Here is a 14,878-nt window from a genome sequence, read left to right on the forward strand (position 1 = left end):
AAAAACACAGGCGAGACTATGATTTATAGATGAACCAATCAGATTTAAGATGGCAGATCTAGGCGCGAAATTCATTTTGTTAAATATCATTTTGACATTATAACTGATGTCAGTTCATCATAGACACTAAATCTAATCCTTAAGCCTAACGTTCATTTATAAATCCTAATTCCTCACATTAATTTTTAACCACAGGGAATAGGTAAACATTTTCAAAACCACTTCAGCATCGCTCAAAGGTCGTCCATTTTTAGGTCGCGATAAGCATACTGAATGGTAACTTTTGAGATCCATTTATGGACCAATACTATGAGTACATTCTTGTCGTGTAATTGTTATGTAACTATACTGTTCATATTCATGTCCCTCTTATTATGAGTTTTATTTTGACCTATGAACTATTATTATACGATTTACCATTCTTGAGTTATACCCAGTATATTAATTACTACCTCCCTCATTCACAGCCACATTTGGCCAGATCTTGTACAGATGTTGTTTCCTATTTTATTGGTACGATGTGGTCTATCTGGTTCATATATAAACCCAGTATATTTGAAATGAATGATTCATATTGCAGAGGTTGCGATTGGTGTTCTGGATTTAACTGGCTGGGCTAGACACAAAACAAGACCAATCAGGACTCTAGATTGCTCGTACGTGTTTTATGTGTCATTGGTTCGATCGATAATTCACTGCTGTCTACTTCGCGGCATTGTTACATTATTACAATAAACAGGGCACACATGTTCACAAGTTATAACATTCATAAATTATAGTCTCGTCAAAAACAAACAAGTTATATAAGTTAGTTATATAATATACTTTTGTGGGCCAAGGTAATTTTACATTGGTTTTCAGGAGAACCAGACATCATCCGGACTTTCACGCGACAACCCAAACAGTACAGCTCAACCCCGTTTAGCAGGGGAACAAACGGAAAATGATTACAGAATTTCTTAGAAAAAAAAGTTTTTTCTTTTTTTTAGTTTGTTTGTAATTATTACCTGTTAATTTATCACGTATTAATTTACAACTGGCTAACTTTCCAATTTTTGAAAATAATATTCTCATTTCTTCTTGTGACATTGTTTGCGGTAAATAATTCACAATTAAATTTGTTCTATTTTCATAATTATCACATGATATTTCATTCATTATTGTAGTTTTATCTAATTCATTAGGACTTGTAGATTGTTGAAAATGACCATAGTTATTATTATTATCATTATTGTTGCTGTTGTTGTTGCTATGGTTACTATCGTTGTTATTCACAGTATCATCTATAATGATATTAGAATTATGAATGATTTGTGAACATGGTGTAAGATCATTGTTAATTTTTTGAATTTTATTATTCATATACATTGAATTGGAATTAGTTTGAGGTGGATTAGTCATTTCTGAAAATAAAAATAAAATAAAATAATAATGATTGAAAAATATATTTAGTTATAATTGATTGATCACTAGGTGGTGAACATGAAGAGTCCACCTAGAAGAGTTGGAAAACCCTAATTCCAAACCAATGGTGGTGCACATGGGTTCAAGTAATCTGAAAGAACAAATGGCGTATGAACCAATTATTGGTCACCGGCTACCATGGGACTGCATCTCCTGACGTTGCCGCATTGCCTTATGGATTAGACCTTTAGATCGAAGGCTCCAGGTGTGGTCTTCTAAGAAAACTACCTGCTTTGGTTTGAGAACCCGGGCAGTATTCCAGCCCTCACATAAATTTAGTGCCTCCTTGTACCAATGTTTATGTGTTTAAATAAATAAATAAATAATAAACAGTGCAGATCGAATCCTATCGAACAAGTTGCAATGTGGCCACTAGTCTAAGTGACTTGACTTTGAGTGCACTATGTTGAGATGTGATGGTGGTTGGGGGTGGTCAACAGGAAACTCTGGACATATATTTCGTGCTATTTCGCATTTGTCAAGAGGTCAGAAGCGTCTCGAATAGCTCAGTGATACTGTCTCTGATTGTGAAGCTGAGTAACGCGGGATCGAATCCATCAGGGAGCATCAATTCCCTCAAGATTACAGGTACACCTTGCTGATGAGTGCCAAGTAGCACGAAACTTAGGTTCAGGGTATCTGGTTGACTACCTCCAACCACCATCTTATATAAACATGCTTACTATTAAATGATAAAATAGTATTGTAAACAATTCAATGATTATTTCTTTGAGAATGATGATGAGTAATAGGAATTTCAATAATTTTAAGAAACTCTAAGATGTGGATACATTCATTCTAATAGAACGAAACACGACGTTTGGATTTCATTTCTGTTTATCATACATCACTGATTGGAAATGCTTGTACACTATTGTATAGGTGGTCTGTTTGGATAGGCTTATATAGATATTTTAAAACAGAGAAAATTCTTAGTTGATTTGGATGGATTCCATGGTTTTATCTAAAAATTTCTTCGTTTTTATGAATATATGTATTGCTCACATTCTCATCGATCAACTTAAAAGGATTTTTATGTTCATCTCTTTTTACAATAAACAATTACAATTAATGACATTTGGTTTCTCTATTAAAGCTTCTGTAATTAACTAAATCTTTTCTATCATCCGATAAGAATAAATCACATAGTCGGGGACTCATTCTCGATTGTGTGGTGGTGACTATCTCCGTCTGCCACATGGAAGGCCCGGGTTCGATTTCCGATCGAGGTGTTGGCTTTCCAATACGAATGTCAAGACAGTCCTAATATACGGAGCTGAAGCTTGGATAACTACTACAATCATCACCAAGAAGGTACAAGTACTTATAAACAATTGTCTACGCAAGACACCCAATATCCATTGGTCGGATGCCATGAGCAAGATCCTATCATGGGAGAGAACAACGCAGCTTCCTACTAAAAAGGAAATTAAGAAAAGACGTTAGAGGTGAATAGGAAACACATCGAGGATATCATCAAACAGTATCACGAATCAAGCTCCAACTTGGAATCCCAAAGGAAAACGAAAAAGAGAAAGGCCAAAGAATACGCTACACCGGGAATTGGTAGCAGATATGAAAAGGATGAATAGCGACTGAAAACAAGTGTAAACAATTTTCCAGGATAGAGTTGGTTGGAGAATGCTGATAGTCGGCATATGCTCGTCGACGAGGGGTAACAGAAGTAAGGAAGGAAGGAAGGCGGAGGTTCATCTAACAGCACAGTTAGTAGCAATTTAAACGAAAATATATATGGTAGTTTCCCAGGAAGTTAGGTTTGAACAATGTAAATTAACCCTGTTCTCATTTAACGAAATTCTCATTACAGTTTTCACTAAATTGAATAAGCATTTTACATATCTTTACTTCCATATTTAGTATTACCAATACTGTCCTAACTGAAAATACTTGTCCTCATCAATAAAATGAATCTAAAGTATTAATTAGTAATTTCTTATGAAAATTATTCATTACTTAATCATTAGTTAGCAAAATTATTTTAAACTCTGTGTTTGTACCTAACAGTTTTTATTACAAATCTGATTAATTCGTCAACAAAGTATAGTTTCATTAGATTTTCAACTAAATATCGGCTAAGTTCACCTCATTTCACAAGCAAGTGGCAATCAGGACTCAGTAGCTAAGTGGATAACGTGATGACGTTTGAAGCGAACAGTATTGGGTATGAGTCCTAGAGCGAACATGAACTAAAGGATGCAGGTACATTCACATGACGAATCCCAAATAAAACGAAACGCGCGTTCTGGATCCCACTGTTTACCACTTGCCATCTTTGTTTAGAATGCTTATGAATGAAGGCAATATCAAGGTAATCCGAAAAGGATGCATATATGCAAATAAGAGACTGATCATTCGCAGCCCTAAACATCAATGAGAAGATTCAAGTAAACAATACCAAGTGAATTTCAACTTTACCCCATTGCACAAGCAAGTGCCTATCGGGACTCAATAACTAAGTGGATACCACTATAGCGTTTGAAGTGAATGATACTGAATTCGAGTCCCAGAATGAACATCAATTCCATGATGCAGACACGTCCAGTTGACGAATCCAAAATAAGATGAAACACACATATCCTTCATTTCATTACTAGCCACTATCTATCTTTGCTTATAAATATCACCTATGTTACTTAAATGCGAATACTTTATAAAAACTATCCATTTAAATTAAATTCATTCTTAATTACAACAATGATTTATTGCTGAAATGTACAATTAATAATGTCAGTTATTATTTCATCTGTTTCATTTTGTTAAATGTTAAAATGAAACAAACAACAACAAAAAAAGAAAAAAGAAAAAAAGAAAAGAAAAAGGGAAGAAATAAACAGAACAAGGAAATATTTCTTTCCATTCAATTTATCATCGTTATTAATTCTACATTCATTGATGTATATAAATAATTATAATAAATGTTAAACTAAGTAATTAATAGAAGGTTGAAATAATTAATGAAAATTAAATTAATTGAAAATGTAATTGAAAGGTCATTTTCTAATTTTATATCTGAATAATAATTATCAGAATGGGTTTTGTGGAGAGTTTTAGAAATTACACAGGTTGAAATCATGAGTCAGTTGAAGCTAGACCACCATTGAGAACCTGGAAGCACTGGACGGCCGTTTCGTCCTGGTATGGGACTCCTCAGCAGTGCGCATCCACGATCCCGCACCAAGCGGGGCTCGAACCCAGGACCTACTGACTTCGCGCGCGAGCACTTAACCACTAGACCACTGAGCCGGCATCCAACGGTGTTAATGTCTAACTTCAACCAATCCACGAAGTTGCGCCACCGTACACCATTGTCTTCAGTGAGTTGTTATCTCACAACAGACCGGTTGAACTCCACTGGTAACGGCTTCTCACTAGAACTTCGGGAGTTTTTCCTGAAGTCAGTCACTAGTGAGCAGATGATTATTATCAGAATGGGTTTTGTGGAGAGTTTTAGAAATTTCACAGGTTGAAATCATGAGTCAGTTGAGATAGTAACACAATGAAGACAATGATGGATTGATTGAAGTTAGACATTAACACAATTGGATGCTGGCCAGTTCAGTAGTCTACAGTTTAAGTGTTCACGCGCAAGGTCGATAGCTCCTGTGTTCAAATCTCGTGAGACGAGATCGTGGATACACACTGTTGAGGAGTAACACAATAGGACGAAAAAACTGTCCAGTGCTCCCAGGTTGTCCATGGTGGCCTAACTTCAACTGACTCGTGATATCAACCATTAGAATTACTATAATATCCACAAAACCACTTTTGATACTAATTTTCACTTTATTTATCAGAATGGGGATTTGTGAAGATTGTAATAATTTTTTCAATAGTTGAATTTATGAATTCTGATCTAAGCCAGATCAACATTGAAAACTTTAAAGTATTAGATGATTGTTCCATTCTAGTGTGAGACTCTTAAGAAGTACTTGTTCACGATCCCATATACGGGACTCGAACTCAGGACTTTTGGACTCATACGTGAATACTTAACCTCTGAACTATTGAACCGATATCCAACAATGTTAATGTCAAACTTCAATAGATTCATAATCTTATGAAATTCAAATTTTCAAAATTTTCACTTAATCAATACCAAGAAGTATCTAGGAATGAAAGGGTAACAATCCATCCTGTATCCCTTATTTCGATATTTGTAACTGTTGATTCTCGATTTTAAAAAAAAACTATTATTATGCATAAATACAGATATATAAGCTGTTATCTGTTCTATAATAAAATACATATTAGTAGACTTATGAATTAAATACTGACTAAACAACAACAATGTATGCATTGTTAGTTAGTTTAATGAGTATCTGTCTAAAGAAATTGAATATCAACACAAAAGCTAAATAGAAACATTAACTTTAGTGAGAAAAAAGTACTGAAAAGAAATCATAATGACATATTTTTTATTAACTTTTATTAGTTATCTTGTCTGCGCAAGATACTCAACATCCATTGGCCGTATACCATCAACAACAGTCTACTGTGGGAGAAAAAAGACAGATTCCAGATGAAGAGGAGATTAGGAAAAGATTTTGGAAATGAATACAACATACATTACACAAATCACCAAGTTGCATCATGAGGCAAGTCCTAACTTGGAATCGTGAAGGGAAGTGGAAAAGTGGAAGGACAAAGAATGCATTAAGTCGAGAAATACAATCAGATATGAAAAGAATGAATAACAACTGGAAAGAGTTGTCCAGGACAAAGTTGTTTGAAGAATGCTGGTGGGCGGTCTATGCTCCTCCACGAGGAGTAACAGGCGTAAATAAGCAAGTAAGTAAGTATTAGTTATTAGACACTGTTTGTTAATGTTTTAAGATAGTTACTGGCTAAATTCATCTCACGTTACCATGAATTTCCTTTGAAAAACTGTTCTACATGTAGTTATGTCCGTTCAAGAAATACTCAATTAAGGTTTGAAAATTTGGTGAACTAAAAAAGGCGTTGTTAATAAACGATTTTGATGCGTATCATCTATTTCTAATTGTGTAAAAATGAGATAATGATAAGTGAATTTAAACTTCGCATCATTGCACAAGCAGGTGGCTATCAGGACTCATTAGCTAAGTGGATAACGCAATGACGTTTGAAGTGAACGGTGCTGAGTTCGAGTCCCGGAGCGAAAATCAACTGTGATGCAGGTACATCCATCTGACGAGTCCAAAATAGGACGAAACGCGCGTCAAACTGGATTCCACTACTAACCACTATACATTTTTGCTTAAAAAGCTTGTGACTTAAAGCTATATCGAGGCAACCCAAACAGGACGCACATATGCCAACATAAGGCTGATCAATCGCAGTCCTAAATAACAATGGGAAGATACAAGTAAGACAACACTAAGTGAATCTGTCTGTTCTGGTCAATTTTAGATTTTAAAGCAATTATTCCCTTTTATAGGTTTCGATAGAACGGTGAGAAGATGGAATTGATCTGAAAAGTGTGATTTGATCGCGCTATACATTTTGAACAATCTGGTCACACACATATACTTGTCAGGCTATTTTATATGAAAATTAATAAAGGTAAATTAAATGAAAGTTCAAGTAAAAAGTAACCAAGATATGAGAAACATTCTTTTACATCGTATAAAAAGAATAAATAATTGTCGCGTTATCTTAGGCCATAGAATGACTTAACGATTACCAGGGTAAATTCAAGGTTACGACAAATTGTTTTCGTACATATAAGGAGGATTTAAATTTATGAATAATCAAGGCTTCAATAAACTTAACAATTCGTCCTTGACAATTTCTATACAACGTTCTAAATGCTGTATTAATGTCAATTTTGTGCCTCATTTCAATTATATGTTTCGCTATCGATGAACATAGTTTTCTACCTCCCACATTGATCGGATCATTTGACAGTAATTGGTTTTGAGATTATTGATTGCTTATTGTGAAAATCCTGATAACCTATAAGATGACTAAGAAATGTTTAATTTATCAGATAGGTAATGTCTGTAAAGTTTAAAGACACATTTTAAAAATAAAAGTTGGTCGTAATCACAAAATAGTGTAAAGATCATATTATTAGACTGTTTACTATGTTTTTTTGGAATCATTGTAGTTCATTCATGATAAAATGAAGTTTACCGGTCTTTTGAATGTTGTACAGAATACTTAAATATTACAATATTATCAAAACTCCAAGTTAAAACTATACATAGAGTATATCTGTAAGAGTAATAAAGTGCTAGAAGATTATCAGAAGATGTAATTAAACATTTGAGAGAAGTTAGGGAATTCACTTGTAAGAGTTTAAACAGAAGTCCTACAAGTGGTCGGTCGCGGCCCGTACAGCTCAGCGGTAACGTCTCTGACTGTGAAGCTAGGTGACACAAGATCGAATACGTCAGGGAGCACCAGTTCCCTCAAGACTACAGGTACACCTTGCTGACAAGTGTCAAGTAGCACGAAACCCGGGTCCACGGTTTCCGGTTGACTACCTCCAACTACCATCTTATCTCAACATAGTGCACGCAATATTGAGTCACTTAGACTAGTGGTCATATTGCAATTTTGCCGATAGCATTTGATCTACACTAAGAACGACTTGACACACATGACATTGATCACCACCCAGTGAGAAGTACAAGTATATGTTTTTGGATTGAAAGTCGATGAAATCAACAGTGATAAATACTTTTAACTTAGTGAAATCACCCATACACTACTCTATATAATTAAACGTTTATTCGACTGACAAATATATAGAATATCTTGAAAGTGGTTTTATTTGTCATCCTCAACATAGAGATTTACGGAGATTGTCAAATTTTGTACATTTACATCAGAGACAGTCATCGAAAACTAGAAAATACAGGATAGTGGTTTCGTCCTAGTATCGAACTCTTCAGCATTGCTCATCCACAACCCTATAAAAAGTCAAGCTTAGAATCTTCAGACCTCACAACAAGAACTTAACAGTCATACAACAAATTGAACAACCAAATGTTTTAAACACTAACTATAATCAGTTTATAATTCAAAGTCAGTTTCATTCATTACCATTAGTTATTTTTCTCTACCATTCAAAAACAGTTATAAAACCGAAACATTATTGAGGTAGAGAAAAATAAGAACAATTAGTTGATAGGTAACAAATATTATGAAATTTATATATTTATATTATTTAAAAAAGATCACTATAGTAACTATGTATACTTAGTAACTGGATTCATTTTCCTTTTTAACTAATTGCCTTCAACAAAATGATTCCTTATATTTTTATATTTCAAAATTAGATAGATATTTCAATATTGAATCAATTTGATGACGTAATTCTGTAGTTTTAAAATTTTATTTTCAATAGTGGAAAATGAAAACTATGCAAAACTTTGTAGTCTACAGAGAGAAAAATACATTTCAATAGTTGAGATCATGAGTTAATTGAAGTTAGGCCACTCCCAGAATTCCCTCACGAAGCTAGTCACTACTGAGTACATGGTAATTATCAGTATAGGGTTTTGGAGATTATTAAGCTTTTCGTGGACTGGTTGAGGTTAGACGTTAGTACCGTTGGATACCGGTCGGCTCAGTGGTCTAGAGGTTAAACATTCGCGCGCGAGACTGAAGGCCCTGGATTCGAATCCCGCGAGTGAGATCATGGATGCACACTGCCAAGGAGGTGTCCCACAATAGGACGAAACAGCCGTCCAGTACTTCCAGGTTTTCAACGGTGGTCTAACATCCATCGGTTCAATCAAAAACATGAGTATTTATTTAGAACCTTCATTCAAACACTGTTTATCTGAATATATGCAATAAAAGAATGACTTATAGACTTCTTTAAATTTATATAAAGTTGAATAACTTTAAAGGCATTTTGTGTACTATTAATGAAATATCACCTTTCAGTTTAGAAGCTACAGTCAATTCACTGACATTAATCACCTTAGTAAATTTAAGTATACACTAATATAAATGAATACATATATTGTGTAGGACTGAAAAAAATCCTCTTTAAACTGTAACAGTATAATATGAAAAATAGTTGGTCAAATTGATATAAACTACAATTAAGTATTTTGCACTAGGAATCTCTGTACGTTTTTCATATTATAATAGAGAGAATAATGTCAAAAAAGGACAGTTAGCGTAGGTTTTTGGTCATAGCCTATTGATCAGTATGAGATAAACTATTGATGTTTGCTAAATATTAAGTTGAGGAAGCAAAATATGGTTAATCATGTTTTCATAATAATAATAAAGGCCGAAGTAACGATAACGATAGGAAGTACTTCTTTTGTACGCTCTTGTGGAGTAAAATACATTGGCTGTAACCAGCGCTCGCTTCCAATTCAGATACGGGAACACGTTCCAGTTTGATTCTACAAGGGCAAGAGGAAGGTTCTATACTTCAACACCTAATCGACTGTAATCATTCTACAGATCCACAGTTCCTTCAAATCTACCTAGATTTCTTTACATCCAACTCTTAAAAATAACTGAAGCTCTTAGCATGCATGAACACAAACCAGAACTTTGTGTACAATAGAAATACATCTTACCGTTATCGTTACCATGATCTTAATTATTATTATTATTATTATGTCTTATTTCTTCATTCAAACTAAACAGTTAATATCGATACCTTGTTATGATTATTTTAGATTTTGTACCATTTATCAACTTTCTTTACATACGGTGTACTTTATCAGTTTTCTTCTTTTGTTTTGGAGCCAATGTTCTGAATAATGGATTGTACTATCATAATTTTACAAAAAAACATGTGAATCAAGGTTGATCTTTCAAATCGTGAAAGGAATCATTAGCAAACTAACGGTTTATGAACAAAAGATTGGTATTAGCTGATGAACAATTAAAATAAAAGATTCGCTGAATACCTATCTGATTCTACCTTGCTAGGTTGCATAAAACCATGTAAATTTCAACTAAGAATTAATCATTTTATTGAAACAGCTAAATCATTACTGAAGTATATCGTAAAATATTGAGATTTCAGAATGTTTATTTATCAGTTCTACCATTGGATTTCAACTGTTATTATTCTGGCTTCGTTAATTATAAATATTCTAGTTTACTTTCAATATGGAATTAATGGTGTATACTGTTCTTGATAATAATACAAAGCTAAAACTAAGATCGGCGAACCAATCAGGTATAACATACCAGGTCTCAGATTCTGGCACGAAATTCACTCATTCATTTGGCTAAACAGAGTTTTGGCATTATAGCTGATATCAGTTCGTGTTGAAAACCTTAAATGTTTGGCATACAGATGTCTGTATTAGTTTAATGTCTTTGTATTCCTTTTCTGAATTTTATGCGTTTTCTTATTATCAGAAGGGGGTGTGTGGAGATTTTAGTAATTTTTATCGTTGAATTCATGAACCAATTAAAGCTAGACCAGCATGGAAAACCTGGGTGTATTGGACAGCCGTTTTTTTCTAGTATGAGACTAAGCAATTCACATTCATGATCCCACACACAGTACTCAAACCCAGGACCTATAGGTTTCGCGCACAAACGCTTAACCTCTAGACCACTAAACTGGCCAGCATTCAACGATGTTAATGTCTAACTTCAACTAATCCACGAAATTGAGCCACTGTCCAACACTGTCTTCAGTGAGTTACTATGTCACAACAAACCTGGTTGGACTCCACTGGTCACTCCTCACTAGAACTCCAGGATGTACCTCTTGAAACCAGTTAGACGGGTGTTTTGTACAGATCTTAGTATATTTAGATTAATGACAGTGAGGTACTAAAAAGTGTACCTTTACAATAATTCAAGCATAATTACATATGAACAAATATTGAATGTTAATCTTACAAAATAGATAAACAGAAGATTGACAGTCATATGATTATGTACTGATATAAACTAAAATGTTAAAGAACATCATTATTTTATTATAATTTCGTTCTTCAATGTTACTTACTTACTTACCTACGCCTGTTACTCCCAATGGAGCATGGGCCGCCGACCAGCATTCTCCAACCCACTCTGTCCTGGGCCTTCTTCTCTAGTTCCATCCAATTCTTGTTCATTTTTCTCATGTCTATTTCCATTTCTCGGCGTAATGTGTTCTTTAGTCTTCCTCTCCTCCTTTGGCCTTGAGGATTCCATGTGAGGGCTTGTCTTGTAACGCAGTTGGGTGCTTTCCTCAATGTGTGTCCTATCCACTTCCAGCGCTTCTTCCTGATTTCTTCCTCCGCTGGGATCTGGTTTGTTCTTTCCCACAGTACGTTGTTGCTAACAGTGTCCGGCCAACGGATCCGAAGTATTTTGCGTAGACAATTGTTAATAAACACCTGTATTTTCTGGATGATGGCTTTCGTTGTTCTCCAGGTTCCTGCCCCATATAGTAGAACTGTCTTGACATTTGTATTGAAAATCCTGACCTTGGTGTTGGTTGACAGTTGCTTTGAGTTCCAAATGTTCCTCAGTTGTAAATATGCTGCTCTTGCTTTGCCGATCCGCGCCTTCACATCTGCATCAGATCCACCGTGTTCATCAATGATGCTGCCCAGATATGTAAAGGTTTTTACATCTTCCAAATCTTCTCCGTCAATTGTGATTGGATTGGTGCATGTTGTGTTGTATAGGAGAATCCTACTTTTCCCTTTGTGTATATTGAGACCTATTGCTGCTGAGGCTGCTGCTACACTGGTCGTCTTCTTTTTCATTTGTTGTTGCGTGTACGATAGAAGAGACAGATCATCTGCGAAGTCTAGATCGTCCAACTGCATCTTAGATGTCCATTGTATCCCGCGTTTCCCTTCAGACGTTGACGTCTTCATGATCCAGTCGATCACCAGGAGAAAGAGAAAGGGTGAGAGTAAGCAACCTTGCCTGACACCGGTCTTCACTTCGAACGACTTTGTCAACTGTCCTCCATGCACAATTTTGCAGTGTAATCCATCATATGAGTTCTGTATTATATTGACTATCTTCTGAGGCACGCCGTAATGTCGAAGAAGTTTCCATAGTGTTGTTCTGTCCACGCTATCAAATGCCTTTTCGTAGTCAATGAAGTTGATGTAGAGTGATGAATTCCATTCAATTGATTGCTCCACAATGATCCGTAGAGTTGCGATTTGGTCTGTACACGATCTATCCTTACGGAATCCTGCCTGTTGGTCACGAAGTTGGGCGTCTACGTAGTCCTTCATCCTGTTTAACAATACCCTGTTGAAGACTTTTCCTGGTATTGAGAGAAGAGTGATGCTCCTGTAGTTATCACAGTTGCTGAGATAGCCTTTCTTCGGTATTTTAATCACAAGTCCTTCTTTCCAGTCTGTTGGTACTTGTTCCTCATCCCAAATCTTATTGAAGAGAATGTGGAGTATCCTTGCAGTTGCCGCTACGTCTGCTTTTAGTGCCTCTGCTGGGATATTGTCCGGTCCTGCTGCTTTGCCACTCTTGATTTGTCTGATGGCCATTCTGATTTCTTCAATTGTTGGTGGGCTAACATTGATTGGGAGGTCCGTGGGTGCTGCTTCGATGTTGGGTGGGTTCAGTGGAGCTGGTCGATTCAAGAGTTCTTTGAAGTGTTCTACCCACCTGCTTTGTTGCTCTTCAATGTTGGTGATTACCTTGCCTTCTTTGCTTTTCACTGGTCGTTCTGGTTTGCGGCGATTTCCAGAGAGTTTCTTTGTCGTGTCACGCAATTATCTCATGTTTCCTTCTCTTGCAGCCTTTTCCGCCGTCGTTGCTAAATCTTCCACATATTTACGTTTGTCGGTTCTGATGCTCCTCTTCACCTGTTTGTTTACTTCTGTGTATTCAGCTTGTGCCTTGGCTTTTTCTGCTCTTGTTCGGCTGGTATTGATTGCTGCCTTCTTGTTCCTCCTTTCTTGAATCTTATCCAGTGTATCAACAGTGATCCATTCCTTGTGATGGTGCTTCATGTGGTCCAGGACCTCATGACATGTTGAAGTGATTGCCTCTTTGATCCCCTTCCAGTTGCTCTCCATAGTAGTTCATTCTCCATTGAGTAGATCATGAAAGGCCTGGAACTTGTTGCTGAGGTCTATCTTGAATTTGTTGAGTTTGTTAATATCCTGAAGAAAGGCCGTATTGAATTTTGTGATATTGTCCGCCCCGCTGTCCAGTGTTTCTTGAGTTTCAATCTTCAACATAGTTCATACTTATAACTTATAGTAAAGATGATGTCTTTTAACTACTCATAGTTCAGTAATCTTTACATCAAACCTTTATCAGTTCACAGTGTTACATTGTTATCACTTACTTTAAAGATAATATCATCAAATGAATATTTCTACTTTAATATAAGAAGGTAATCATTTTAAGAGTTAATGTTGCATAATTTGTTTGTTTAAAAGCAATAATCCTGGTTCATTGAAATGAATAAATGATCTGTATTAATGTAAAAATAAGTCTCAATTATAGAATGAATTTTAAAAATAACTAGAGTAAAATACCTATTCCTTAATAGCACTAAAACTGATGTTTATTTTTAATAGTTGAGATCATGGGTCTAGTGGGTAAACGGTCGCGCGAGAGACTGATAGGACCTGAGTTTGAATCTTAAGAGGGGGCCGGGATCGTAGATGCGAACTGCTGAGGAGTGTCGCAATAGGACGAAACAACCGCCCAGTGCTTCCACGTTCTCCATGGTGGTCTAGCTTCAATTGATCCATGACCTCGACCGTTGAAATTACCATAATATCCGCAAAACACCGTTCTGATATTAATCAACATATGCTCATTAGTGACTAGCTTCAAGAGGTATATCCTGAAGTTCTAGTAAGAAGCAGTGATCAGTGAAGTTCAACCAGGTCAGTTGTGACATAGTAACTCATTGATGACAATGGTGGACGGTGGCGTAATTTCTTGTTTTGTTTGAAGTTAGATATTAATACCGTTGGATGCTGGTCGACTCAGTGGTCTAGTGATTAAGCGCTCACGGACGAGACTGATAGATCCTGGTTTCGAATCTCGCGGGGGGGGTTGGATGATGGTTGCGCACTGCTGAGAAGTTTCAAAATAGGAAGAAACAGACGTCCAATTCTTCCAGGTTTTCCATGGTGGTCTAGCTTCAACTGACTCATGATTTCAACCATTGAAATTATTATAACATTCACAAAACTCCTGATATTGATATTTATTTACCAATATAGATTTACGGAGATTATTGAGTTTATATTGATATCATGGATTAGTTGAACCTTGACATTAACATCGATGAATGTTGGGTCAGTAGTCTAGAGGTTAAGTAATTGCGCACGAAACTGAATATCTCGAGTTCGAGTCCATTTGATGCGGGATCATAAATGTACACTGCTCAGTTGTTTCATACTACAACGAAACGTCTATTGAATACTTCCAGTTTTTTCGATGATGCTCTAACATTAAACCATTCATGATATTTATTTGTTAT

The 14,878-nt window shown here is 35.7% G+C and overlaps 1 protein-coding gene across 1 annotated transcript in view; it reads right to left on the bottom strand.

The window, feature by feature from the left end:
* The window catches only part of MS3_00010284 (uncharacterized protein), a 94,477-nt gene that overhangs the window by 35,627 nt on the left and 43,972 nt on the right, over window positions 1–14,878 (bottom strand). Inside the window, exon 2 of the mRNA XM_035732219.2 lies at window positions 1,008–1,403. Within this exon, the coding sequence (XP_035588354.2) occupies window positions 1,008–1,401 (394 nt within the window). The 5' untranslated portion in view covers window positions 1,402–1,403. The remainder of the gene's footprint in view (window positions 1–1,007; window positions 1,404–14,878) is intronic.

This window comes from Schistosoma haematobium, chromosome ZW (genome assembly GCF_000699445.3).
Source record: "Schistosoma haematobium chromosome ZW, whole genome shotgun sequence".
Lineage (NCBI taxonomy): Eukaryota > Metazoa > Platyhelminthes > Trematoda > Strigeidida > Schistosomatidae > Schistosoma > Schistosoma haematobium.